The sequence below is a fragment of the Anas platyrhynchos genome, chromosome 20 (assembly GCF_047663525.1).
Source record: "Anas platyrhynchos isolate ZD024472 breed Pekin duck chromosome 20, IASCAAS_PekinDuck_T2T, whole genome shotgun sequence".
NCBI lineage: Eukaryota > Metazoa > Chordata > Aves > Anseriformes > Anatidae > Anas > Anas platyrhynchos.
In genome coordinates this window covers 3055587-3082100 of record NC_092606.1, presented here as the reverse complement: position 1 = coordinate 3082100, position 26514 = coordinate 3055587, and the positions used below count along the sequence as shown (strand labels likewise).

General features: G+C 38.5%; 1 protein-coding gene across 2 annotated transcripts in view; it reads left to right on the top strand.

Annotated features, from left to right (window-relative positions):
- The window catches only part of MED13 (mediator complex subunit 13), a 55162-nt gene that overhangs the window by 5983 nt on the left and 22665 nt on the right, over positions 1-26514 (top strand). The window contains exons 3-9 of one of the 2 annotated variants that reach the window (XM_027472657.3): positions 7589-7757; positions 21543-21688; positions 22139-22189; positions 22778-22975; positions 23862-24056; positions 25099-25261; positions 25549-25659. In XM_027472657.3, coding sequence (XP_027328458.2) covers positions 7589-7757; positions 21543-21688; positions 22139-22189; positions 22778-22975; positions 23862-24056; positions 25099-25261; positions 25549-25659 — 1033 coding nt within the window. The remainder of the gene's footprint in view (positions 1-7588; positions 7758-21542; positions 21689-22138; positions 22190-22777; positions 22976-23861; positions 24057-25098; positions 25262-25548; positions 25660-26514) is intronic. The other variant, XM_027472658.3, reaches the window with a different exon arrangement.

The window sequence follows — 26514 nt, the reverse complement described above, 5'->3', positions numbered from 1 at the left end:
CATCATACTAGGTGGGTGTCAACTCTTAACCTCTCCTTGTGTCTAAGGGAGAGCTAGTAGGGGATTAGAGTCTCCCAAGCATGTCTTTGCAATTGTTTGGGGTATTTTCTTTGTTAGGTCACCTGTGGATGTCTGCACTTCCAGAGAGAGGCTGCTCTACGTGTCTTGCTACTAAGTATTTTTCCACCGAAACACTTACTGCTCATGAGATTGTTGCCTGCGTCTGTGTGTAGATGTACCTGACCTCATGGTTTTAGCAGGCAGGCTTTTTCCCCTCTTAATTAAAAGGAGACATTATAATCTCTTACAGCATGTTAGTCTGCTTCATTCTTATATGACCAGAATTTGATAAAAATATTAATCGTCTGTGTTGTGGAGGAGATGGCTGAGGAGTGCCTGCACCTGCATTTTTTCTCTTTCCTGTTACACAAAATCTTAATGTGAACCTCATATAAGAAAGAATTATGGCTGAACCCAAACAATGTTATCTGACCTTTGTCATAGACCTAATGGATTTTTTTCATTGGTGGACAATTTCTGCTAGCAATTCACATTGCCCTGTTCTCCCCGTGATTGCTTGTTTCATTTTCAACTGGAAAGATAAATTACTTCCTGGCAGAGGCTTGTTACTTGCAAAATTGATTGGAAATTGTTTGCTGCTGATGGTTGAGGTGCTGCCTCATTTAGAACTTTGCTACCTCAGTAGGTGAGGAATTGCCCTGAAGACCTGAGTGAGGGAGGCAGAGGGGTAAGAGCAGCCTGCTGCTGGCATGGCCTTCATAGCCCCTGGCAGGCTTCTCGTAGGGAAGTGGGGCTTGGAAGAGCTGTAGTTAGAAATGTGCTGGGGTTAACAACTTTGATTCTGGCTTCCTTTGGTGTGAAACTATTCTTATTAGGGAGAGGTCAGTATTTGGACAGTTTTTGTTAATTTTTTTTTGTGATTTGTAGTTTCAATGAATAATGGACGTTCAGTGTCTGGAACGTATCCTAGTCATCAATCCTCAGAGATCTGAAATAAGGCACCCTTCAAGAATCTCTGTATCAAGTGCAGAAGTGTCTTCCCAAAATCACTTTTAAAAGGGAAAATGTAGGGTTTTGCAGGTGTGCATCTATGCTTATCACCTCTCTCTCTCTCTTCAGCTTGTGCATTCTAGAAGTTCTGTCTTTGCCCCAGAGATGTGTTTGAATGAGTGCTAGTGGCTATATCTGAATTCTCGTATCCAGCCTTGGATAACAGCCTTGTTGATGGTCAGGGATTGTTGTTGCCTGGGGGCATGTCAAAAGGAGACTTGTTCAGAGATGGTAATTGATCAGTAATATTGACTTCACTCAATCATTTTTTTCTTTCCCTTCCCTAGGAAGAGACTTACGGTTTTCTTTGGAGTTACATACAATAAGTCTATTTCTCCCTCAACATAGCTAGAGGCAGGCAGAAGTTAGTGAAATGTTATTTTATCCTCCAACAATCTTAAAGGTTATGTTTTTGTTGTGACAGTGAGGCTCAATTATAGTAATTTCTGCAGCTCAGACCTTAAAGTAGGACATCTCATCAAATTTCAGAAGGCAATGGTCTCTCTCTGGTCTGATCAACAGTTTTATTAGATGGGTCCCCCTTTTTTTTTTTTTGGTTTGTTTTAACTCCCTATACATTTTTATATTGCTAGTAGATTCAGATTTGAGAGCAGTTGGGTATGAATTATGTACAAGACAGTCCCAAGGAACTGGTTACGTTTTGATGAATGCCCGGATAGGGGAATGCTTCAGCGTGTCTTTGACCTTCAAGTTGCATCTCTTAAACGGTGGGCTATAAGGTGCCTTTTTCCTTCTGGTGTCTCTTAAATCCTGTAAACTTACTTTAAAGAGTTTTCTTTGTATCTGTCATATATCAAGTTAACCAGATTTTTGTTTGCTGAATGGTCTTCCTCACACTTCTGGGAGGGATAAATGTAATTTTGCAGCTGGCCTTGCTCAGTACAGGGAGCTTGGCTCATCTGTAGTGGATGCCAATGCTCCTGCATGTGTAATAAGAAAGCATTAAGGGTGTTCCTTGCTGTGTGGGGCACTGGTGTTTGGCATTCTTCTGTCCTCCGTGTCAGAGAGAGATGTGTCCTCTTCAGCAAAACTGCTGATGAGCATTATGCAAATATTATTGACTCGGACTTTGTAAAACTTCTGTGACTTGGTATGAGGACCAGCTCGAAGGAGGTGCTGAACTTTTTTTCCCTGTTTTCCCATTTCTACTGCCAAGCATGCATGTGAAACATACGTGGAGTAAGGTGAAAAATACTTTGTCATAGGAATGGATTTCATGTCATATGCTGGTGTGAGGTACGATGTCACATGCGTAATGTACCTGCTCATTATGAGCCATGAGCCCATGATTGCTGAGGATAAGCTGGAACAAGGTATCTGCTTATGGTATTACTCAAAGGCAGCGTGCAGGAGGCTATTAGGGAAACACGCAGTGAAAAAGTTGTTCAGCTTTTCTTTCCTTATGGCCAAGTAAAAGAGCTCCACACCAGTGAAACTCAGAGCTTGCAAGTCCTGAAGGAAACTCGTTACCTTGTTATTCCCATAAGCCAGCACAGTTACAAACTTATTATATTGTAATACTTGTAGGTTTTTAGTACATGGAAAAAGAAGTCTGCTAGGTAGAGGAAAGCATAAAAACATGGCATGCAATGCTGGTAAAGGGCTGGCACTGCAAAAGCTAACTTACAGTGGTGTTGAATATTTGGAGGATGGTGTTTGAATATTTGGAGGATGGTGTTTTGGATGGTAGCTCCTGTTTTGGCTTGTCTTTCAGTTGATGACATTTTGCGACTAGTTGGGGTAGCTAAAGTCTCTTCAGTGAATGTGGATGAGATACAGCCCTACAGTGGAAGTTGACTGTCTTGGATTCTTAAGTTGGTATTTTGGAACTGTAATCAGCACTTTATAGACACAAAATGCTGCTTCTCACTTCTATAAGGGATATGAGCCCTTAAAACTGTAAAACTCTTTCATTAGGTTGACTGAATAATTCTCAGTTTGAGCAACTTTATTTAATATAAAGCATCTGGATTTTAAAATCTTTCCTTTTCCCTTAAAGGAGACCTTTATTTACTATTCTACTATTGTATTTTTATAGTGTTGTATACAGCACCAATTTCACACTACTTTGCTTATTATACTTCCCTCGTAATCTGACGCTTCCATAGGAAGTGTGATTTGATTGTATAAATCAGTTTTGCATCAGTCTATTCCTATAACTGGCTTGCTGTCAAGTGATGACAGAAAGAAAGCCCATGAAAGTAAGTAACACTTTTTAAAGATGCTTCTAAGTCATAATACAAGGAATGGATTTTTCCTCTGTGTAATTGAAGTAATGGGGGGGGGGGAGTAATCCAAAGTGCTGGCTTGTCTGTGACTTGTTCCTTTGCATAGGTTATTTTTAGAGGTTCGTTGTGCATTAGGAAGACATTTTTAATGGCATGGAAAACATATTCAGCCTTTTCAGTAGGTGGTGCTTACTGGTATCTTGCTGGTATGGGCAGCTAGATGTTAAAAGGAAGGAGGAAAATAGACATTCTTTCAAAGTGTTCTTGAAAATGGAATTTTTACTAGTGTATATTTCTCCATTGGGAAATATATATATAAAAAAAATTGCTGTTCTAACAAAACAAAACCAACACCAACAACATATTAAGCAACCAAATTCTGCTTAGTGGTAATCCTTGGTTCTTAAGTTTGATTAAAGATCTGTAGGTAGCAAATATCCTTTAGAATATCTGCCTTGAATGGAACAGGGAGGTATCGAGCAGGTGGATGTGGGAAGAATGTGAAGTAGAACATGAAGGTAGCGAAAGCAAACAGCCTTCTGAAACTGTTCCATTAATTTGGGATGGTGATGGTATCCAGGATGCGTTTGCTGTTTGACTGTGTTATGAAAATTGCCTTTTCCTGACCATTGTTTCCATTAGTTTTTCTCCTAATTTTGTAGGTTCTTGTAAGGAAAACTCCACTTCATATATGGTGTAAAGAGGGAGGGAAGAAATCTCCTTATAGGAGGATAATGCGTGTATATATTTGTTTAATGCATTACACAAATTTCTGCCACAGAGCAGTTGGCCAGTTTGGACAGCTAAGAAGGCTAATCAAAAATAAAATGTTTGTAATCAAAATTAAAATATTTGTAACTTCCAGGTTGCCAGAGCACTTTTGTGGATATCACTCGTCTGAAGTGAAATTGTGGCTTATCACCTTCTTAAAATGAATCAGCAACTCGTTTTGGTTTATTATGACTACCAGGTTGAACATTTACCGTTATTCTGTTTAAAAAAGATTAGAAGACAAAAGTGTCTCTTCCTCTCCCTCCCATAAAAGGATTTTTAATGGTTTACTTTGCACAATTTGTATTAAGTAGGAGGATTCTTTCAGTTGTTGGGAAACAATAATTTAAATGAAGAAGCCAAATATTTGGGAGGTCTGAGCTGATGTATTTCTCCCCTTCCATCCACCACCCTACCAAAAAGGGGGCTGGGCTGGGGCTGGTCACTAAACAGGCTTCAAAAAGACGTAGAAATCTTACTGTTATTTTTCCGCATTAATTTGAATAATGTTCTGAAATGAGGGTATCTTTAACTGTGATCTTATTCAACCTTCCCTTTCTTTAGCAAGATGCACTTCAGCTTGGTATTTTGGACCCCAGATGCTCTTCCCGATCAGCAGGCGTGTTTGTAGCATGCTGTCTTTTTAAATTCTAGAGTTTTAATTGTAATTTCCATCTAATGCCTTACACTTACCCCACATAACGTGCTCATCTTTTGCAATTCCTAAGGGCTCTCCTAGCTTAGTTTACTGCTGAAACAATGTTGTGGCAAGTTCTTGCACGTAAACTTTTGTTAGTAACGTGGTTGTCAGCACAACTATTAATGTTAAATGCAACGCTTAGTGCTTTGTAGTATCCTCTGAAAATTGAAACTTCTCCTTTGTGTCCACTGTATGACCATCAAAATGCAAGCTGTGAGTTACGCTTCAGTGTACGTGCGACTTCAGCAGCTTTCCTCTCATTGATATACTAATATGTCAAAACAAAATTAGGCAGAAAGTCTGGAAATAGCTCTTTGTTTCCTCCCATTATAGGCAATTGATGCAGGGGATGTTCTTAAAATCATTTTTTAAATTGCAAAAGCCATACAGAAACCAACTATTTAACCTTTGAAATGGTGTGGAGTTTATTGTGCAGTTAAAGTCCAATATCATTAAGCTTTGTAGTTAATGTTTGCTCTATTGAGCTGCTTGTTTGCCACCAGTTGAGCAGTATGTGCTGAGCAGCAAAGCTGCCTGTAGGACAGGGTTGCTCATTTGTGTGTGTCTACAAATCTCTGAGCTGGAGAAAAGGTGTCCTCTTGGCACCAGGGTTTTATACCCTTTGACTTTGGACCTTTGTTGCTTTTTGTTGCAAGCTTCTTCTCTGCTGTTTCTGTAGTGAGTTACTATGTTATAGTGTAGCTTTGCAGTTAGAAAAACAAGCTTTGGCTGAACTTCTGCAGTGGAGTAGGGTGGAAGGGGAAACTCAGGGTGAGGTCTCCTAGGAAATGCAGTTCCTTGCTTTTCCGTGTCTTCACCAGAATTATTTAATGTAATGATTCATCTGCAGTGATGTGCACCTCTTCATTTAGAAATTATGGGGCAGGTCTGTTTATGCTGCTTCTATCCCTCAGAGAAGGATTCTGGGACAATGAGTAATTTTCTATAACTCGCAATAGAAATCTGGTGTGGAAATGTACATTTATTTGTCTGGAATCTGGCACTATGCAGGTATGGTCCCCACGTTCTAGTTGCAGTAGCATCCTGAAATTCCTTTCCCTGACATCCTTGTCCTAAACACTGTTTATTGTAATGATCTGTAGAGTTTCTTTCTAAATAAAACTCTTAGGTGTTTGGTTTTCTCCGTGCTCTCTAATTTAAGGATATTGAGACTTTACTTAATACTATTGCAACCTTTTAAGCTTCTAAGTGGCTTCCAGATAAAGGTGAAGGGGCTTATTTCAAAGGGGGATTTAAAATGCAAGGACTTGGCTGCATTACTGGGGTTTTCTGACCGTGAAGGAAACCAATGGAAAGCTGTTAGAACCAAAATGCTCTCTGAAGGAGGTGAACAGGCAGGTTGCTGTTGTAAGACGTCGTATGTGGAACTAAATCTGAACCCAGGCCTCACGCCTCGGAGGCGAGAAGGCTCAGGGGGCAGTGAATAAGGGATATGAGCAACCTGTTCTAACTTGGAACTCCGAGTGAGGGTGGGAGCAAGTGACCTCCACGGGTCCCTTTCAGCCTAAATCATTCTGTGGCTACCCAGAGACTGAAGTAAAAATCCATCTCCTTATCTATGTCAGGCAGGCTGGTAGCCTCTGCAGTTACTCGGAGTGTAAAAGCGATGGTGGTGTAAGAAGAACTGTGCTAGGTTAGTCCAAGGTGACAGTAGCAGATCCTTAGGGATACGTCAAACGTGATGCACGAGGAACATAGGCATAAAGGTAAGGCCTGATTGCCAGTGATGTAAGGACAAGATCTTGAGTTTCCTTATATTATCTTCCCAATTCCCATGTTGATGGGAATGAATGACACCATGTGTGCACTGAGAGAGCTTACAGGATCCTTCAAGTGTCCCTCACTTTACTCACATATTGTGGCTGCCTTTGTAATTCTTTGGGCCGGTGCAAGGACTTCTAGGGCCTGCAGACCGTGTTTGAATTCTGATCGCAAGCCAGAGTGGTTAAAGAGATTACAGCATCTTGTAATGAATCTCGCTTTCCGATTTGGCAAATCAACTTGGCTTGTGTAAGTTGGATTTCAGGTCTGTGTTTGGTTTGTGGGGCATGTAAGATCTCAGCGTTTCACTTCAGAATTGTACCACTATGAACTGGGCCTTGTCTTACTGCTCGCTGTTCTATTTACATGCATGAGTGTCTTATTTTGTTTGTTCTGGGTCTTAAAAAATAACTAAAATAATAAATACAGTTGTGCGTATCTTCTGGGGAAAAGGTTTAGGTTGTTCCTACTAGTGTTGTCTGAAGCCGGGTGGTGTTCCCTCACCACTGCCCCCCCTTCCTCATTAGCAAATGGATGACCATTAAGGGTCAGTTAATCATTGATATATGTGCCTGGCTCTTCAGTCAATGGTACCTAAAGGCATAAGGATATATTAAAAATCTGGCTTTGGGCAATTTTTTTTTAAAAGCGTAACTATCAGCTAACTTTTCAGGGTACATGTATGTAGCTCAGACCACTCAAAACATGAGCCACCTTGCAAATAGATCAGCAGATACAGTGTTTTTGCAGACTGCAACATGTAACTTACTGGTGCTACTTGTTCCTTTTGTTTACCAGCAGCCTTGAATCTTTTTTTTTTTTTTTTTTTTTTTGTGGGGGGGGAGATCTATAACATGAGTAAATTATCTGAAATTTACAGGCTTTTTGTTTTTGTTATGCTGTGAATATCTTAAGAGCTCTTGGGTGAGGAAAGAATTTTATGATATGTCTAGTACACGAAATAATAGGATGTAATTCAATGTTAACTCCTTTTTTTTTCTCCTTTCTGTTGTAGAAGAGGAAGATGGTGTTTGGGAGAATGGACTTTCTTATGAATGTCGCACTCTACTTTTCAAAGCCGTTCACAACCTGTTGGAGAGGTGCTTAATGAATCGGAATTTTGTGCGCATTGGGAAATGGTTTGTGAAGCCCTATGAGAAAGATGAAAAACCTATAAACAAAAGGTAGGATGTTCTATTTTGCTTTATTAAAGAAGCTGTAGGGTTTATTTAAGCTTCGTGCTAGAAGGAATCTTTAATTAAGAGCACTCAATTTATGGCTTATTTGAGATCCTGGATCCCTGATCTTTCTTGTTTTTCTGCCTTTTCGGAGTTCTTCAAAACTTCCTTATGACAAAGGGAAGTAATAGTGCACTTAATAGTCCATCTCTCCTCTACTCATACTCTTACACAGACCATGGATAAGAGAGATGTCAGAAAATAAGCTAAAGTTTTCTAGAAATGAAAAAAAGGGTAACTGAGGAGAGTCTTGCTCTGAAATTCCCTGTATATTGATGGGGACTAATTCGGATTGTAAATACTACTTATTCTTTGAGAAATCGGGGTCTAGAGAGCTATTTGCAGGCTCCATATGTGGTTTAGATAAATTGCATCATACAGTAGTCTTTGAGAAGAGAGTTTGTCAGCTCCTGGTCAGAAAGCAGGTTGCATCTGGGAACACTGGTGCTAGAGGAATGCATGTGGCTCCCACACTGAGGGGGAGGAGGGCGAGAAGCAAATTTCCGATCTAGATTGGAAGAACTTCTTCGCATGGTTCTAACATGGTTTGACACGGTCTATGTTGCCTAGCAATAAATAATGAAATGAATAAAAACTAGGTTAGCTGGAACAAGTTTAATCTCTGTTCCCAAATCAGCTTTTAAAATCCAAAGTAATTTAAAGCTTAGAGAATGTGTTTTTTTTGTGTGTGTCTGTGTGTATGTGTTAAATCTTGCATGCAGGAAATTTTGAGATCAGTGGCTTTGCTTTTTGGGTGTGGAGTTGGCCTTTGTTGGCATCTTCTGTAATAAATTTAACTTGAAAGAGGGCTAGAGCTGTTTTGGAGCAAAAGAAGCAGAAGCACATGTTTGTGTGTGTTTCTGTTAGTTGTGAACTGCTGCTTTTAATTTATACATAAACTTGTCCTTTAGTTCTAGGCATCTCTTTCTCCATCCTAGTCGGGGCAAATGTCTCCTCTCTGGGGTGTCCTTGCCCATCCATTTCTTCTGTTTGTTGGTGCTGTAAATCAATAGTAAAGAGTTTACTTTTAACTATTTAGACTGATAGCATCTTGGCACGCTCTGGGCTTTCCTCATTTGAGGAACTGGTTTTCCAAATTGCCATTTGAAACCAGCATTAGTTATGTCATGGCATCTCTTACAGTAATTCTATAAAGCTCGCAGCAACAGCTGGAAAAGCTGATGAAATCTTTTAAAATAAAATAGCAGTATTTGTTTAATTCGGAAACTCTATAATTCATTATTTTCTTTCTTTTTTTTTTTAAAAAAAAAAAAAGCTCAGAAGGTCAGGGTGATTGATGGGAATAACTGAAGGAATTGTGTGCTTACCTTCAACACAATTCCATCATAAGTGGTCCAGAACTAGTGGGGAAGTAGGTAGAAAGATAAGACAGATCTGTGTTAAACAACTTCCTTGTAGAGAAAGCTGTTTCCTACCAGGTACCAGCTGATATCTTGAGTAGTGATTTGTATGAAATAAAGGGAGGGAAGCAGTTAACAGATGTGCATATTCCTGGCTTGTTTTGCTTGCCTCTTATGTATATTCCTAGAAGTTTGATCTATACTCTCTGTAAATTCAGGCTGTTTGGAGGGATCCATTCAGGCCCCTGTTGCTCCCTGCAACTTTGTGCAGAGTGGAGCCCAAGGGAGTGAAACAACTGCTGTGTGATACCAGCCCTGCAGCTGGGAAGCTTCTGGGGCTGAGGAAGAAGTGTCAGGTGGAATGATTTGGGTGGATTTTGGTCTCTTGCATGAATTCAGAGGCTCTTGTAGTCAAAAGGGACGTTTCTCACTGAGTGTTAAGCATGACACTGCAGCAGAGCACAAGGCTCAACATAAAAGGGCTTGCAGCCAGCCTGGAAAATGCCCTTAATGTTGCACCTAGGGTGCTAATATGTTTTTTAGTAGACAGCTGGCATTAAGGCTCTGTAGGAGTGTCAGAGCTGTTTAGGTTTGGTTAGTTTTAGACCAATTTTTGTGTTTTTTTTTTTTTTTTTTTTTCCTTTCTTAGTATTGGTCTTGATGATTAAATGGATCTTAAGTCCATCTCTTCTGTAGGTGTGGTGAGTTAATTAAAAAAAAAAAAAAAAACACACTATCAACACCTCCACAAAGCCATGCTTTTATCCGTGATTATGGATACACTTATTTTAAGAATCAGAACACTTTTGAAGCTACGTTTTTGTCTTTTTTGGCACTTTTTCTATTTTTCTATCTTTCTAGTAATAAGAGTAGTGATTCATAATGCTGATTTCATAAGCATGTTGTACTTGCTTCTTGATGTGGGAAGAATAGTCTTTTTCAGAAGACTTTGTTTTTTTCCTCTGTTATATTTTTATTTTACATATAAATATTTCCTCCCCAGGAAAGTAGTGCTCCTCTTGTGTGGAGGCAGCCACAGATGAATGTGGCAGGTATTGGATCTGTCACGGGGAATTAAAGACTTCTGTTCAGGAAGGTTGTAATTATTTCCCTATATTGCCTGTGCAGATTAAACGTATATCATTCTTACGGAAGAAAAAATTACCATGTGATGTTGGCGTATCTTTATTCCTCCTTTCCATCTTAGGAAATATTAAATAGTGGTGGAAGTATAGGAAGAAAGTGCCGATGCCCAAAAGTAGGAAGGATTTTCCCTGTAGTGGAAGGGAATGAATGGTGCCTTGCTTCCTTTCAGCCCTTGTTACAGTTACCTCGAGTGGCTCCTCATCCTGTAGTTAGGATTGCTTTGTTTTCTTTGGGCTGTTCTTTGCATTAACATTCAGAAACCCAGAGTACAGAACTCACATGCCTATGTAATTTAGAGATGCTTATTATGCTGGGTATGAAATCTGCTACCAGTCTACTTCAGATCATAGTTTATACTACCCTGTACTTTGGGAGTTGGCTAGTTACTCTGCAGATTGGCTTTCTGTCTGTTATAACTACAGATTTAGATAAGGCTGGTTGCTCTTGCCGGCAATCTTAAAGACTTGGATTAGAGACTCTGTAGTCAGTGCTCCTGACTACGAAGGGAACTCGTTAATGTGCTTTTTGGAGCTGTGGGTGACTGCTGTGCAGAGCCTCAGTCCCACTTTTTCACTTCCTTTCTCTCTGAAGGATGTGCAAATGGAGCTATTTCTTTCATTTGCAGTCGTTCCCATCTGAATTTTTCCGAGTTCAGTTTGAAAGCACGTGGCTTCAGCCTGCGTGAGGCTTCCTGGTGTCCCAGCTACAAAAGGCAGCGTTGGGTTTTTCTTTTGCGTGTGGTGGTGTGGCAGGGAACTAAAGGGCTGTTTGTTGTTGTGCTGTGCGGTGTGCTCACCTCACACGTGGGGTGGCGGAGCAGGAGGCCCGTGAGACATGAGGGTGTGATTTCTAATGGGTGTTTGGCTGGGATGACAGGTCCTCAGGCAGCCGTGGCTTCCTGTCTGTTGCTCTCTTGTTTTTCTCCCTTCATAATATTTTTTTTAAATATAAACACACCACAACCTTCACTTCTTCATTTTTCCATCGATTTTTTTTTTAATTTTTAAGAGGACAATCCATAATGCTCATGAGGTGATGCCACCGTGATACGTGAACAAACAACCAAGGAAGTAAGAATTAATTGGTTTTAGATGGTCACTATTTAAAGATGCTTATGATGTGACTACTAAAAGTTACTAATCTAATCTTAATGTTAAACCTTTTTAATGTGTTTTTTTTTGTTGTTGTTGTTGTTTTTGTTTTTTTACTGAAGAGGCAAAAAACAAACCAAAACCAAAATGCCCCACCAAACCCCCTTGAATGTTTGCATTCTGCAGTCACATGCTGCATGTTGACAGGGCTGCAAGGTAATAACCATGACCTGCTCTTCCCTCCCTCCCTCTCACCCCCTACTTCCCCCAGTCTAAAACCAGCTTTGGGAAAAGTGAGACAGACGTGTATTTGGTGAAACTTGATCTGCTAGAACAAGTCACGGTTGCCGTGCCCGAGGAAACTGTCTGAGGTTTTTGAGCACACTAGTTCCACTTCTGTTTGGAGAGGGAGTAGGAATGGAGTAGGGAACTCCAAGAAGTGTGTGCACGGTGTTATTTTTTTTCTGTATTATTCTTAATTTTTAAGCAGGTGATTCTCAAAGTTTTCAGGTTGGGGGTCAGCTGGGATGATGGCAGAATAAAAGACGAAAGAGAAGGTTTTGTTAACGGCCTTAGTTTTAACCAAGCAGGGAAAAAATGATTGCCACAATATTTGACATATTTTTTGTCAATCACTTAAAGTAAGGTGTATTACAGAAGCTCCATAATGTGGTTTAAATAACAACATATTAAATCACAAGGTTTTCTTCCTTTCCAACCTATCGTGTTGTTGTAACATTCAGAAATAGCAGTGTGTGATTTCTTCAAAACTCCACGCTTTGAATGTGAGAGGCAGAGACCGTGGTCTGCTGCATCCAGCTTTCTCCCTTCTCTGCTTAGACTGCTCAAAGGCGGCCTCTGGATGAGGCTTTGCCTCCTGCCAGCTGGATGATAAAATAGTTGTGTATAACTAGTATAAATATGATTAGGGAACTCGTTAGTTTAAACACTATTGTAGATAAAGTTCCATAATAAAGCTTAAGTTTGATATTCCTAATGAAAATAAAAGTACCAAGTACTTATGTGGAGCAGGTCTGCTGAAGTTTTTTAGATAATAAGTGCAACTTGCTGAATTTTAACACAACTGAAATGCCGGTAAGCAAATAATTGAGCAATATTGATCTGGTGGGATGATCTGATCGAAGACTGGAAACTCAGAACTCCAAGAACTACTACATTATTTGTATGGTTGCTTTTTTTCTTCTCCTCCTTTTAAATAGGAAATAAGGAGTTGCTCTGGGTAACTACATGTTTACTTTAAAAAACTGTTTCCTTAAAAAAACAAAACAGAACAAAAAAAAAAAAACACCACCAACAAACCAAAACACAACAAAGCAACAAACCCTCCCCCCAACCCAAACACAAAAAAAGAACACTTGGAAAATTGTAAGTGATAAGCTTATCATAGCTTACAGAATAAAACTTGCTGCACAAGTTTCACAAGTAATGCTGTTTAACCTTAGCCTAGGTATGGGCTTATATAATGCAAGTACATGACTTCAAGGGAAATGACTGCTGGAAAATATACAGACACCCACAAAATATTTTATATATATATATAAATATTTTTTTCTCTACCTTATCTTACCAAGAGGAAGAGGTAAAACTATCCACAGTGGATTCCTTTTGTGAGTGTGTTGGCAATTCTTCAGTATCAAATGGCCATGGCTGGGGCCGGGGGTGTGAGCAAATTTTTCTTGATAGGGACGTAGTAATTACTGCCTACTGCAGAAATGTTTATGTTGATAATGTAACAGCAGCTACCCTGAACGATTGGCTATTGTCTGTTTGGTCTTTGCTGCCCTTAAGAGAAAGCGAATATTATGTTTTGGGTCTTAAGCCCACGTTCCTGCCTTATCCTGCTGTTTGGCTACCTTTTTCCTATTTCCCAGGGGGTCGTCTTTTGATAGGAATTGACACGGTTTTTCTTGCTTCCTCCAGAAGGATGCTCTGAGTTATTTTTTTATTATTATTTTAAGGAACAGAATGAGGAGATTCCTGGATGCTGAAGCTCAAAACTCCTTCGTGATTGAGAGTTAACTGCCCAAGTACATGTAGTCATAGGCTTTGCCTTTATTTCTATATATTTAATTTGAAACCTTGATAGCTGAAATCAAGTGGTTCTTCCTTGATACTGTTGGGGTATTTTCTGTAATCTATGAAGTCTGCTCAACTGCTTTTGCTGTGTAAATTTCCTACCTACGTTAGTCTTTAAATCAAACAATGTCAACATTTTTTTTTCTTTTACAACAGCTCTAATGAGGCTGTTCTGGCATCGTGTACCGGCAGGAGAGCAGGTGATGTTTTTCCTTTTACTGTAGACAGCTGGAATTGAGAGCTGCTGTAAGTAGGACAGTGCAGGATAAACAGCAGGAGCTGAGAGCATTGATCACATGATTGTCTCTTTGGAATATTGGGTTGCTACAGAGACTACAAGCAGACAAATTTAGCACTTTACATCACAAAGCAGTTTTCTCTCATTTAGCTTAAGTTACAGTGGTAGTTGATTCGTCAGGAAAAACTCAAAGTGATATTTGGCTTGTAACAATGAATCTATGCTGTTTGTTCACTGAGCAACAAGGTAGCACTAAAACCATACAGATAGGTCAAATTTTATTAAATGAACATTTTGTAACACATTTCAATTTTCAGCTTTGAAAACATCTGGCTTACCAAGACCTTTATAAACGTTTCAGAATGGGGCAGAGCCATAAATTGAAAACTGTTGCTTTGAAATAGACTAATGTCTAGCTATTATCAGTTTTCCAAATACATTCTGGATTCTTATTCTTTATAGCATGTGTGTATTTCCTTGTGAAAGCATAAGCTCAGATAACTGAGATTTGTATCCTGAATAATGAAAGGCTGGTAAAATACAAGGTGACAGCTTTATTAGTCTCATACGAGTTCAGAAATACAGGAATACAAGCCAATTCTTTTTGCAATATTTCTTATAATTGTTGTATCTGCAGAAATATGCACAATTTTGTGGGTATATAGATGTATCTAAAGTTCTGGTTGCATTCTGAAAGAATCAGCTTTGCTTATATGGTTTTAATATGCAAAAATATATATTTTTGTTTCAACCTTGTTTTTATTGGGATGAAACTAAGCTCAATAGTGACAGCAATGACTAAATGTGGAAACCTTTAAGGTGAATATAATGTTCTGGCATACAGGTTACTACATTTGTATTTGTTTTAGTGCACACAACTTGGTTATGGAATAAACAAATATTTTTTTAACTTGCTGTTCCAGCGAACATCAAAATATCCTTAGCTATGTGAAAAATATTTTGTAGAGCCTTTGACAGTAGTCATTAATGATGTGCTTTGAACTGGAAGTTTTTCTACTTTGCTATTAGCTATGTTTTTTGCTTTGTGTTATCATCAAAATCAGCTTTCTGCTATATTTACCTTCATGACCATAGGGAGTTGCTCAGAGATGCTTAGAAAAATGTCTGCTGTTCCATCTCTTTGTCAGTAGTTAGAGAAGCATCTGTATTTGGAGATACTATTACTGCATGTTAAGATAGAATACGTAACTTGCTAGAAAAATGTAGATGTGCATTTGGTTAGATCTCTTTGAGCTTTCCCGTTAAGGATATTAATGCCATTGTGTCTGCATGAAGTGCAGACCCTGTGATAGGGGCTGATACAAACCCTGATGTTATGGGGAAACTTGTAGCCAACGGCAAGAAAGGCATGTTTGTGAATTGATTAATGATGATTCAAACTCTTAGCATAGAAAGTCATGCAGCAATATAATGAGTATGTGTGTTAGCATGTTCTTCCTATTCTGTTTAACTCATGCCCTGGCACTTGAAAGAACAAACAAACAAATCAGAACACATACCCCAAAACAAAACAAACAGAAAAACAAAACTCCTGAACTATTTCAGAATTTGTGTACCTGCCTTTTGATTTTTTTTTCTTCCATTTCTTAAAACAAACAAAGAAAAGAAACAAGGGAAAAATCCCAAAACCACCACGTGTTTTTCCTGGCAACATTTTTTTTTTTTTGATGCCGCATTAATGTAACGATCTGACTTTAGCATTTTCCTTATCTTCATGTTTTGCTTATTACGGCAAATACATATTTAAATTCCAGTTCTTTTCTAGTCTGAATGACGATTGTGGAGTCTCGTCGTTGAGGATTACGGCACGGTGAGCAGAGATTGAAGACTCCATGTTTAAAATTGCTGGTGAAGCAGTGCAGGTGTGAAGGTGGCTGCGTAGAAAGCTGCTCTTCATTAGCGCACTGCAGTGTTCTGGCTATTCCTGGAAGATGGATGCAGTCACAAAGAACTGTTCTGAACAAGCACTTACAAAGAAAAGGTGGTAGATGGGTTGTCTTGAGGGAGTTGCTTCTGCTTTTCTTCCGTTAGCTCAGAAAGCCTCAAGTGGCTTGGCAGCTTCCCTCTTTCTTCTCCATGATGAAAAGCCTCGAGGCTTGCCTGACAGAGAACAAAGCGTAGAGCGTAGCGTAGAACAGAGGATGATGGCAGCGTGTGTTGAGCATGCGGTCAGGTATGGAATTCCTCTAGACTTATTCTTTGGCAGTTGTTTTATTTGCTATTCTCTGCTCATTGCTATAGTGTTATTTTTCAAACAGGTTGGGGGGGGGGGGGTACAGGTGAATAACTGAACACGAAGGGGTTTTCTTTCCTGAAGAACCTATTTAACTGTAAGACTGTGTTTTCCAGCCCAAGAATTTACTAGACAAGGCAACTGCCACCTTTCTAAAAAGAAACTTATTTGATAATATACTGCCTGTAATAGGCTGTAGTGAAGAAGAACTATTTGGAGATGCTTTTATTTGGGCAGTTGCGATGCATCAGTTGGGAGCTGTCAGGTCAATTGATGATGATGATGACTGTTGTCAGCCAGTCATGATATATATTGATTCTTGGTCAAAATGCCCCAAAGGATTCAGGGTGTTGGCCAATGCATTCCAGCTTTTAGCAAACACTTTATAACAATCAGAAATAGTGAACAGTATTAATAAGACTTAAAACTCTTATCTCTGCTGTGTTGGTGCTCCTAAATGAAGTGTTCTGCCTGATTGAAAGGGAAATGGTAGAAAAGTAATTATGCAAGTCATTAGTTCTGGGAGAATAATTTAGCTTTGCAATGTCCATTTTCCTCTTCTAGGAAATGGGAATAGAAAAATACATAGTGAGAATATGGTAAATATTTTGTTATGATTGCCGGTGCTCTGACTTGGTTAGCCACTCGGATCAACTTGGAAGTAATTTGCAGACAATCTAGGAAAAAATGCGAGAGCTATAAAAACAAAGAAACATTCTCTCTTTGAGGCATTTGAATGCTTTTTTGACTTTGCTATCAAATGTGGTATAGGGTTTCTTTAATTGCAGACTCCTTTGTTGCTTCTGATGTTGCTGCAGTCTCCTTGCCTTTCAGCCATAGTGCGGTGCTGACTTGAAGTATGTAATCTAGTGAAGTGTGGATTAGTGAGGTTCTAATGCAGCTAATGTTTGTGAAGCACTTCGAAGACATAAAGCTCTACAGAAGTACTAATGTGGAGAAGGAAAAAAAAAAACAACAGACCTAATTATCTTTTTATCAAGGAGGCATTTTCAGATTTGCTAATGGAGATGCAGAAACCTCATGTATATGTAAATTTCAGTGTGCTTTTCCCCTCCTTCACTTCAGTTTCTCTTAGAAAGGTAGAAAAAGAAATTTATTGAAATCGTCCACAGTGGTTTCCATTTCTTTTCACATAGAATTGTAATCTTTTGTCTCTGAAGGATCTTTTTTCTTTTTGATGTTGAAACTCACTGAGTTCTGGTGTGTTCAGATCAAAATTCATACAGAATGTTCAATCTGGTAACAGTTCATAACATTTGTATCCAGAGATCGGTTACCAGTGTTGGACATTAGATTTTTAGTAGTTAAGGTCTGTAGTTAGGCCTTTAATGAAATGAATTTATATTCAGAGTTGAGGAAGAAAATGATATATTTGAGAATTAGGGTTTTGTTTTCAGAATTTTCTGTTTAAAATTTTGTCCTCTGCTCTTCAATATGCACACGTGACAATACTTGATTGTACTGTAGAACTAAAAAAAAAAATACATAAAAAAAAATGGAGAATCAATAGTACCTTTAAGACAAGCTTTTTAGGAGGGGCATCTGTCTCACCCCTGTGCATGTACAACAAAAGTTCTGAGCATTGTGGTATAGGTTTTCTTTATACTGCAGTCATGAGACGCTCTGCACAAATTATCTAGTGATCTTCCGAGGTACTTGGAAAAAAAAAAAAGTCCCCAAATAAAAGCATAGGATGAACTCTGTATTAGTAGGCAGGAAATCACCGATTTTCTGGGTTTGTGTACTTGACTACATTGTGAAAGCAATTTGCTTATTTACCTCGAAGTGAAATGCTTTTTGACCAACTAAGTGGACTTGCTAAATTCTGAAGGGGCTCCTGTCATTTTTACTTAATTAGGATTTTTGTCTGCAGTGTGAGCCATTGAGAGCAGGAGAGGAAGTTAGACAAGTGGTGGAATTTAATAGCTTTTGGAAAGGTTTGAGAAAATTTCTCCGGAGCTGAGTTTGAGGTAGCATTGTGTGCTACCAGTGAATCTCTGGAAACTTACAGAACTGGAGAATGTGCAAATGTATCAATAAAAAGAAATATAAACATAATAAAAAGCATACATGTTTATGGGTTTCTTGCTTAGTCCATAAAATAGTGTATGTAGGGGCAGCTAGTAACTTAGAGCTCTGCTTCTACCTTTCCTACCACCTTTCCTCTATTCCTTTGCAAAGAGATTTGGTGTATTTTGGGGTATTTCTGCTTTTTTATTGTAATAATTTGTCCTTGTATTCGTGGTGACTTTTTTTTCCATAAGCATTAATTTTGTAACACAGGATTGATGGTGTTAAATGGGAAGAAACAGTTCCTGAGCGTGACTAGTTAGACGAAATTTAATGCTGTGTGTGAATTCATAAAATATCAGTTTTGCCTTTGCTAACCTTTAGTTAGGATGACTCGTTTTCAGGATGTACCACGTGGAAATTTTTCCCTTCAGTTGTGTTTAAGGACAGCAGTATTTTGCTGTGTGTTCCGACTACGAAACAATCACATTCTGTTGTGCATAAAATGACTTCATTGCACCTACCAAAACAAAAATTGAAGGTGATGTGCCTGATTTTTCTGTTAAATTCATACGCAGAATTAGTGAACAATCTGCATTGAGACTTTCAAATCAATTGTAGCGTCGTGGATCTGCTTTCCTCCAGTACAAATAGCGCGCTTGCAGCTTTCATGCTAAAGCTGTTTGAATGATGTCAGTGCCAACAATGGCCACTGTCTTACTTCATTATTTTGTTGGAAACTTCCCTCCTGCTCAATGGGGGGAGGGGAGATGTCTTTTTTGTATTATTTTCTTCTTTTTTTTTTTCGATTTGGCTTTTGCATGATGACCTTGAATTTTCCTTGCTACTACTTAGGAGTAGCTGTGCAGTGCAGTGAATTGACATGCTTCTGTTATCATGCTGATGCTTCTCTTTGTCTTGGTTTATCTGAATTCTCTCAGATTATGCTACAGATGTCTGCCCTTTATCTGCGCAATAATGTAGCGTTAACTAGAGACATAGCTTAATCTCATTTAAAGTGTCTTTTAAAGAATATGTGCTTTTAACTCTTCCTCATACTAAGCTTCTGCATTGCTATCTGTCACCTGGAGCCAAAAGCACCATCCACTATTTCACCTTAAACCACGCAATATTTTGAAAATAAAATTCAATTTGACAAGATGAGTCTTTAACTATTTGCACAGGGATTAAAGTTTAATCAGATTTCTATATAGGAACTTTGTGGTGTTTGCTAACTGTGTGACTTTGCTCGAACTTGAAATCATCAACAAGATGCTTAGCTCCATCGTCCCTGGATTTTGGAAACCACTGTTGTTGAGATGCCTGAGCAGTTTACTTCCTCTGCAGGGAAAACACCATTCTGAGCTAGATTACTGAATAATTATGCTAAGTAGTGGTCAGTGAGTATGACAGTTCACTTGTATCTCTGCATCCTGGCTATTTGAGTTATTTAAAAATAAGATAAATAAAACTGAAGAGCAGATCAGTGTAGCACCACAGGCTTGAAGCACCTTGAAAATTGTCATGGTCCAGTCAAGGCCACCCCCTCCAGAGAGGTTTCTGTTGAGTTCTCTTCATGGCCGGCTTTAAGATACTGTAATAAAAAGCGTGATGCTGCAATTCTGTTCTGCCTTCAACTCTGTGGGTTTTTTCATCCTTGAAGTCTTCTAGGTCCCTTACTTTAAATCTGTTGGTAGTTGAGGCCACGTATTTTACACTGTAGTTTTCTTCTCATTGCGGTGACCGCCTGGGTGGCTGCTCTTTGAGTCTTTGGAGTGAGAGTCAGGAAGCCACCTTATCTCTGTTTCCATAAATTGAATGGATTGTGCCAGCTCTAGAAACGATTTTTTTTCCTTTTTCAGAAATGCAAAATCTGTTTTTTGTTCCCACTAAAATGTCTATAGACTAAAATTTCACAAAGAGTATGCACGCAGTGCTGGTGTTGATGGGGTCTAATTTTATTCTTGGGGCAGAAAGTGGTGTTGCATTGATGTGGTCTTTTTAGGCTACGGTAGTTCACGGAGTGTCTCTTCCATTTGACCTTGCAAAAATGCACTAGCATCTGCTATTTTGACTCACTTCATTTAGTCTTGTTTCCCTTGACTTGTTTCATTTCTTTTCCTGAGACTGAGCAGGTGCTTGATGCTGCCCTTCTTATAGAAAAGGATTTATTTTCTGTATAGAATTTTATGAAGTATTTCTAAGGTTCTCCTTGACTTTCATTCTTCTGTTAGAGAAATGTTGGACCTAATCTAATGTCCAATGTAAACAGCATCTTGCTTTTGCACATCTGTTCCTTTCCTATGGGAATCTATTGGTGTGGCTGACACTTGAGATGACTTGTAGCTATATAACTTAAAATCGTTGTGCATGTACAACTTTCTTTTAATTATAGAAAAAGTGATTTTTCAGGTGGAATTAGGTACTGAAATATACTATTTCTGCAGCATTCTGGCAGGGTTCTGCTTTTATTTCCTTCCCAATCTCTTCCTGCCCTTTAAAATGGTGAAATACATTTCACACGAGCCATCAAAATGATTTGGATGTGACAGAAAATATTTTCTTAGTTGTACTTGCAGGTGTTTATATTTTTGTAACAAAACACAGCATAGCTGCAAATATTGGGAAGTCTCTGAAGGAGGTAGAAGATTTCATGGAGCTGCTAACTAGTTACTGGCTATGTCAAGCACTATGTAAACCAGGTTTATTTAATTCAGTGTTGTATGAAAGATATATATATATTTTTTTTTTTTTCCTGTACAGGACTGTATTTTTTTCAATCAGTCTAGACTGAGAAGCTGTCAGTGAAGCATCTGATTAGTAAACATTGATATGTGATTTGATGACTTGATTAACAATGACTTTTTCTTAAATTGTTCATATCTTCCTGTTTGTAGGCGTGGAAGTTCAGTTTTAGTTACTTGACTGGCTTTAGGAACATGGAGATGAGATTCAATAAAACAAACAAAAGAAGACACCCACCAACAACAAAACCCTGACAACAAAATCCCAATTTCCCAAAGCTGTTGCCTTTCTTTCTGCTTTTAAATAAGCTACTTGTTGGCAAATATTTAATATAAATCTTAAAATATAAATTCTGCTTAGTGAATCTCTGACAGGAGAACCTAGATATGACCTCCTTAAAGTTAATGAATGTTCAGCAATACTTATAGCTTTTTAATAAATATACTATAAAATATTAAGTCACAGTTCCCTTTTAATTGATTTTCAAAAAAAAGTATTTAAATTTCCTCTAGACATTAAAATACAAAGTCTCAATCTGAAGAGAAATCTTAGCGTCTCTTATTTTCTTCCTGATTGATTTTTTTGTCTTTAAACTGTAATACATGGTATGTTCCCCAAGGAAACATATATTTAGCATTTAGTTTTTTAGATGGATTTATGAGTATTTATTAATGAATGTTTGTTTGAAATCCCTTCAAAATAGTGAGAAAACTATTAACTTACTGTTGTAAGATCTCTACATAGGATTTGTGTTTTCTGTCTCCCCAGTGAGCATTTGTCCTGCTCGTTCACCTTTTTCTTACATGGGGATAGCAATGTTTGTACCAGCGTGGAGATCAGTCAGCATCAACCTGTGTACCTGCTTAGTGAAGAACACCTCACCCTCGCCCAGCAGTCTAACAGCCCTTTTCAAGGTAGGTTTTACTGGTCTCTAGTGTGTATTAAAATCAATCCTTGTAGGTGTTCAGTGTGAGGATTTCTGGTACAGATTTCTGGGAGTGGGAGCAGAGGCATTCTGTTTTGCATTGACTGTGTGTTCTACCCAAACATCTGCTGTCTTGACATAGCCAGTCAGAAGCCAGTTGGATTTTGGATCTTCTGCAGGTGGATGATTTCCATATTCATCTTTTTGGCATGTTGCCCAATAATGTGACTTTACGATACAGTAAACTTTATTTCTGAGTACTGTCCTATGGGTGACTCAAATATTTTGCTTTTTCAACATGCTTTATAACCGCCACATACTTTCCTCAACCTCTCCTTTAGAAATCAATTTCTGACTTGACATACTTTCGCTCTATTCACTCCCCTTTCCTATTTTTATTTGGCTATTCCTTGCCTGTAAATTCCTTTGGTTCCACCAGCAGATGCAGGCTATGCTCTCGAAGACAAAGGAGTGATGGGGCCTGAGTCTGGTTAGTGGGCTGTTTGATCATTCCCTGTCTAAGACACACTTGTGCTGGCTAGAGAAATCACTTCTCCTGCATGACTATGCATTGCCCTTGTTTATTACTGCTCAGTGTCCAAACTTGCTTTCTTTGAATGCAATTTAACAGCAGCTGTGCTTTTCTAATATGGACAAGACTAAACACGAAACAGATTACTTCCTTTTATATATGTAGCATTGTTGTTGTAACTGTACCAAGCAGAATGAAAGGATGGGGAAACTCTGTAACTGTTGGGATTTGAAATGGTCTTCTTTTATCCCACCTGTATGTTGCAGAGTCATTGCTAGCCCAGTGGAAAACTTGCTTGTTGCTTGTTTAAACAGATTAATAGGTAATTGTTATTGTGATACCTTGATTCTTACAGTACACATACATTTAACAACGTGTACCTATTGCCTCCAACTTGTGCAGTATAGTAAAATGTGATCAGGGTGTACTTACCAATGGTAAGTTGTTTATTTGGTGTGGCTGAAATAACACTAATGCTGTTTCAGTGGGAAGTGTAAATTTTGGTTAGATATAATCTCTAATTTACTTGCATTTATTTTTTTTTAGTTATTCTAAGTCCCTTTGGATTAAATGGCACACTCACAGGGCAGTCATTCAAGCTTTCTGATTCATCGACAAAAAAGCTTATTGGTGAATGGAAACAGTTCTATCCTGTCACATCTAACTTGAAGGAGGGGTCTGAGGAAAAGCAAGAAGACATGGATTGGGAAGATGATTCTTTAGCTGCTGTTGAAGTCCTTGTTGGTATGTGTTCTCTTCTAATTACTGAAACTGCTTGGTTAGGTCTTCAAAATTCTGCATGTGGAAGTGACCCCATTTTATTCTTTTGCAGCCATTTGCAACAGCTGTTGGTCTTTTTTTGTTTAATGACTGGGCCTATCTAAAATGAGTGGCTACTTAAATTGGGTTTTACAGACCTATTAGATAAGGCATTTTTCTTTGTGCACTGAGAAGCAAGACTGTTTTATATTTAAAACAAAAACACTAGACTGTCACTGTTGGCATCTGAGATGCATCAAAAGCATGTTGTACTGTTTCAGATTCTGTGCAAATTCAAACAGAACAGATGTGCCTTTCAGGGATTTCTTCAAAACTGCAAACCTGAAGAACTTAATGTACTCAGGCACTGCATTTATCTCCTCTTGTTTCTAAAATCTAACCTCCTGGGACACAGTAGTTTTTGTTTGTTGAGCACTACTGACCTTTGATTTGCCAACTAATGTCATCATTTCTCTGTAGTAAGTGATGCAAGGTTGTATTGCAGTGATGGTTAGAGACTGATGACAGCAATAGGAATATTGTCACTTTTACATGGTACTAAAAGCTATGTCAGTAGTTTGTTTTATAAACCAAAACAATAGACTCGAGTAGTAGTATGTGTAGGCTGGGGCTGCCTCTGCCTGTAAAAAAAAAAAAAAAAAAAAAGCCTTTTTCATACATTCAACCAAATCCTCTGTATAAAACAAATCTTAAGGTAATGATGACAACAGATGTGTGTCCACAGTTAGTGATTTAGTAGGCAGAAAGCATAGGTAAGTTTACAGGCAACTGGTAAGGTGATCCTTTTGTTGACTATTTTAAATGTAAACTGTTGGTGAACAACTGTAAAATAAGATTGTTCTTTTTTCAGCTGGTGTGCGAATGGTGTATCCAGCGTGCTTCGTTCTAGTTCCTCAGACAGACATCCCTACTCCTAGTACTGTTGGGGCGTCTCACTGTTCAACTACTTGCTTGGGTGTCCACCAAGTGCCTGCTTCCACACGAGATCCTGCAATGTCTTCAGTAACTCTGACTCCACCGACATCCCCAGAGGAAGTTCAAACAGGTATAGTAAAGTTAGCTTCTACATGTGGGAAATCATTTTAATTGCTGCTGCTTAAAATCTAGCAGTGTTTAGAAAGGTTTCAGATGTTCACTGTACAACTGACTTGTTAACAAAATCACTTTTTTAAGAACTCATGAGTCTGTTGTATAACACCATTTTTATTCTTCATTTTTGGGCAAAATTAACTTAGATGTTTTTTAAATGGGTAAAGTAAGGACTGTTTTTGTATCTGACGCTGTAGTCCAGTACTTTACGTTTCTGTGGTCAAGGTCTTTGTGTTGTCCCCCTGCCAATGTGTGTATGTATTTGGAGTAGCTTTATAAACATCATTGTGTATCTTGGTTATTGATAAGCAAGGTGATGTTTTCAGCCTTTTCACAGTCCCAGGAAGCTTCTTTGTACTTGACTTCCTATAGGCTGTGAGCCGTCTGAACCATGTGAGTAATTATTATAGAATACTGCTTTAAGTCAAAGCAGGTAAGGCTCAGTAGTAGTTTCCTATGGCTTTATAAATAGCTCTTTTTGTGCAGAAAAGGGGTATACAAGTGGTTCTTCATGTTTTTTTTTTTTTTTTTTTTTTTTTTCCTTCAAATGAACGTAGCAGAAGACCTGGGGGGCTGGGAGGGAAATAAGACACACAGGACAGGGATGACAAAACCACAACAAAAAATGTAAAACCAAAACTAACCAGCAAACAAACAAAACCGTTAAACTTGCTAACAGGTAGTTTTGCTCAAGTTTTCCTGATGTATGAGCAATGTTGTTTTCTCTTTCAGGCCTGTAGTTCCTGGGCAAATAAAGAATAGCTAGCCCAGTTGTAACAAACATTTGTGGTTTTTTCTTCCCCTCTACTTGAGGGAGCTGTGTTATAATAATCTGCTACTATATGTAAATCTTATATCTGTTTTTATTGCCTGACATTGAGTTAAGAAGGTACTTTTTTTCTGGGATGTTCAACCAGTGTTGGTTGAATTGGATTCATAGTGGTCGTGAGTGTATTATTTCATTGCCTAAAGCTGTTTCCTCTGGTGCTGCTTTTCAGTTGATGCTCAATCTGCCCAGAAATGGGTGAAGTTTTCTTCAGTTTCTGATGGATTTATCTCTGACAGTACTAGCCATCATGGTGGCAAAATACCTAGAAAACTAGCTAATCAAGTGGTGGACAGAGTTTGGCAAGAATGCAATATGAACAGAGCACAGAACAAGTACGTATTCACTTTAGGAAACTAAAAGAAATACCATATTTTGTATGTGTTGTAGAAAATAAATCTGGTAAAGATGTTATGACTGCTAGTAGAAAGTGTTTTAGTTACGTGTTTTAAAGAAGTTAATTTGGATCCTAACTAGTATGTTGTTTATTTCTCAGTTTAATGTGTTAGCAAAAGTTTGTTCATGATTTCTTTGCTGAATCCTGTGTCACAAAACTGCTCTTGAGGCTTGACAGAAGATAAATGTGTTGATCCCAAATAACTCTCCCAATACTGAATCACAGGCGGAAATATTCTGCTACATCAAATGGCTTGTGTGATGAAGAGACAGCTGACAAGGTAGCATCCTGGGATTTTGTTGAAGCCACGCAGAGGACAAATTGCAATTGTTCAAGGTACAGTAATTGTCAGACCTGTAGTCCAGCAGTGTACACTGAGATTCAAGTGCTCAGGAGAGGGCTCATGATGGCTTCTTTGTGACTAATTAAGCAACAGCTGCTTATAAGAAAGTCATTAAAAACAAACATACTTGTATGTCGTCCTACATGCCATTTTAGGTCTTGAAACTGCCCAATAAGGTAATGTGGAATTTTTATTCATGTGAATTGTCTGAGTGGACCTAATGGCAGCTCAGTGACAATTTCTGAGGCTTGGTCTGGAATTACGTAGGCCTGTTTAAGGGTAGAAACTACCTCATGGGCAGTAATGGAAAGGGGAAGCCTTACTTATTAAGAACCTGTTCTAGAGGGCTGTGGTGTTAGTCTTAAAAGAAAAAAACTGTCAGTGAACAAGATCATTGTTGCATGGGTGAATGTTGTCTTGAGGAGCTTTTACTTTTTGGGAAATACAGCATTCCATGGGCAGGTGCAGTAGTAGTTTGTCCTAAACAAGCTTGTTTAAAATTGTTTAACATAAATGGAAACATTAATGTTTCATTTTTGTACTTACTATAGAACATTTAGGTGACTGAAGTGTTGCAAAGGTGCAAACACTTCTCTGATTTCAATTGGTACACTGATTACCTTGCAATTTGAATATTAGAATATTAAAAAAATTAATGTCTGGAGAGTATAGCATGTTGAAAGAACTGCATTTTTCTCCTTCATTGAAATGTTTAAGTTCTCTAGAAATACTAGTGGCATGAGAAGAGCTGGTGGAAGGTGGGGGATTGAATTTCTCCTAAAGGAGAATTTAGGTTTGATAGTGCTAGCTAAGAGAAAACTGTCAATTAACTGGATGAGGTATGTATT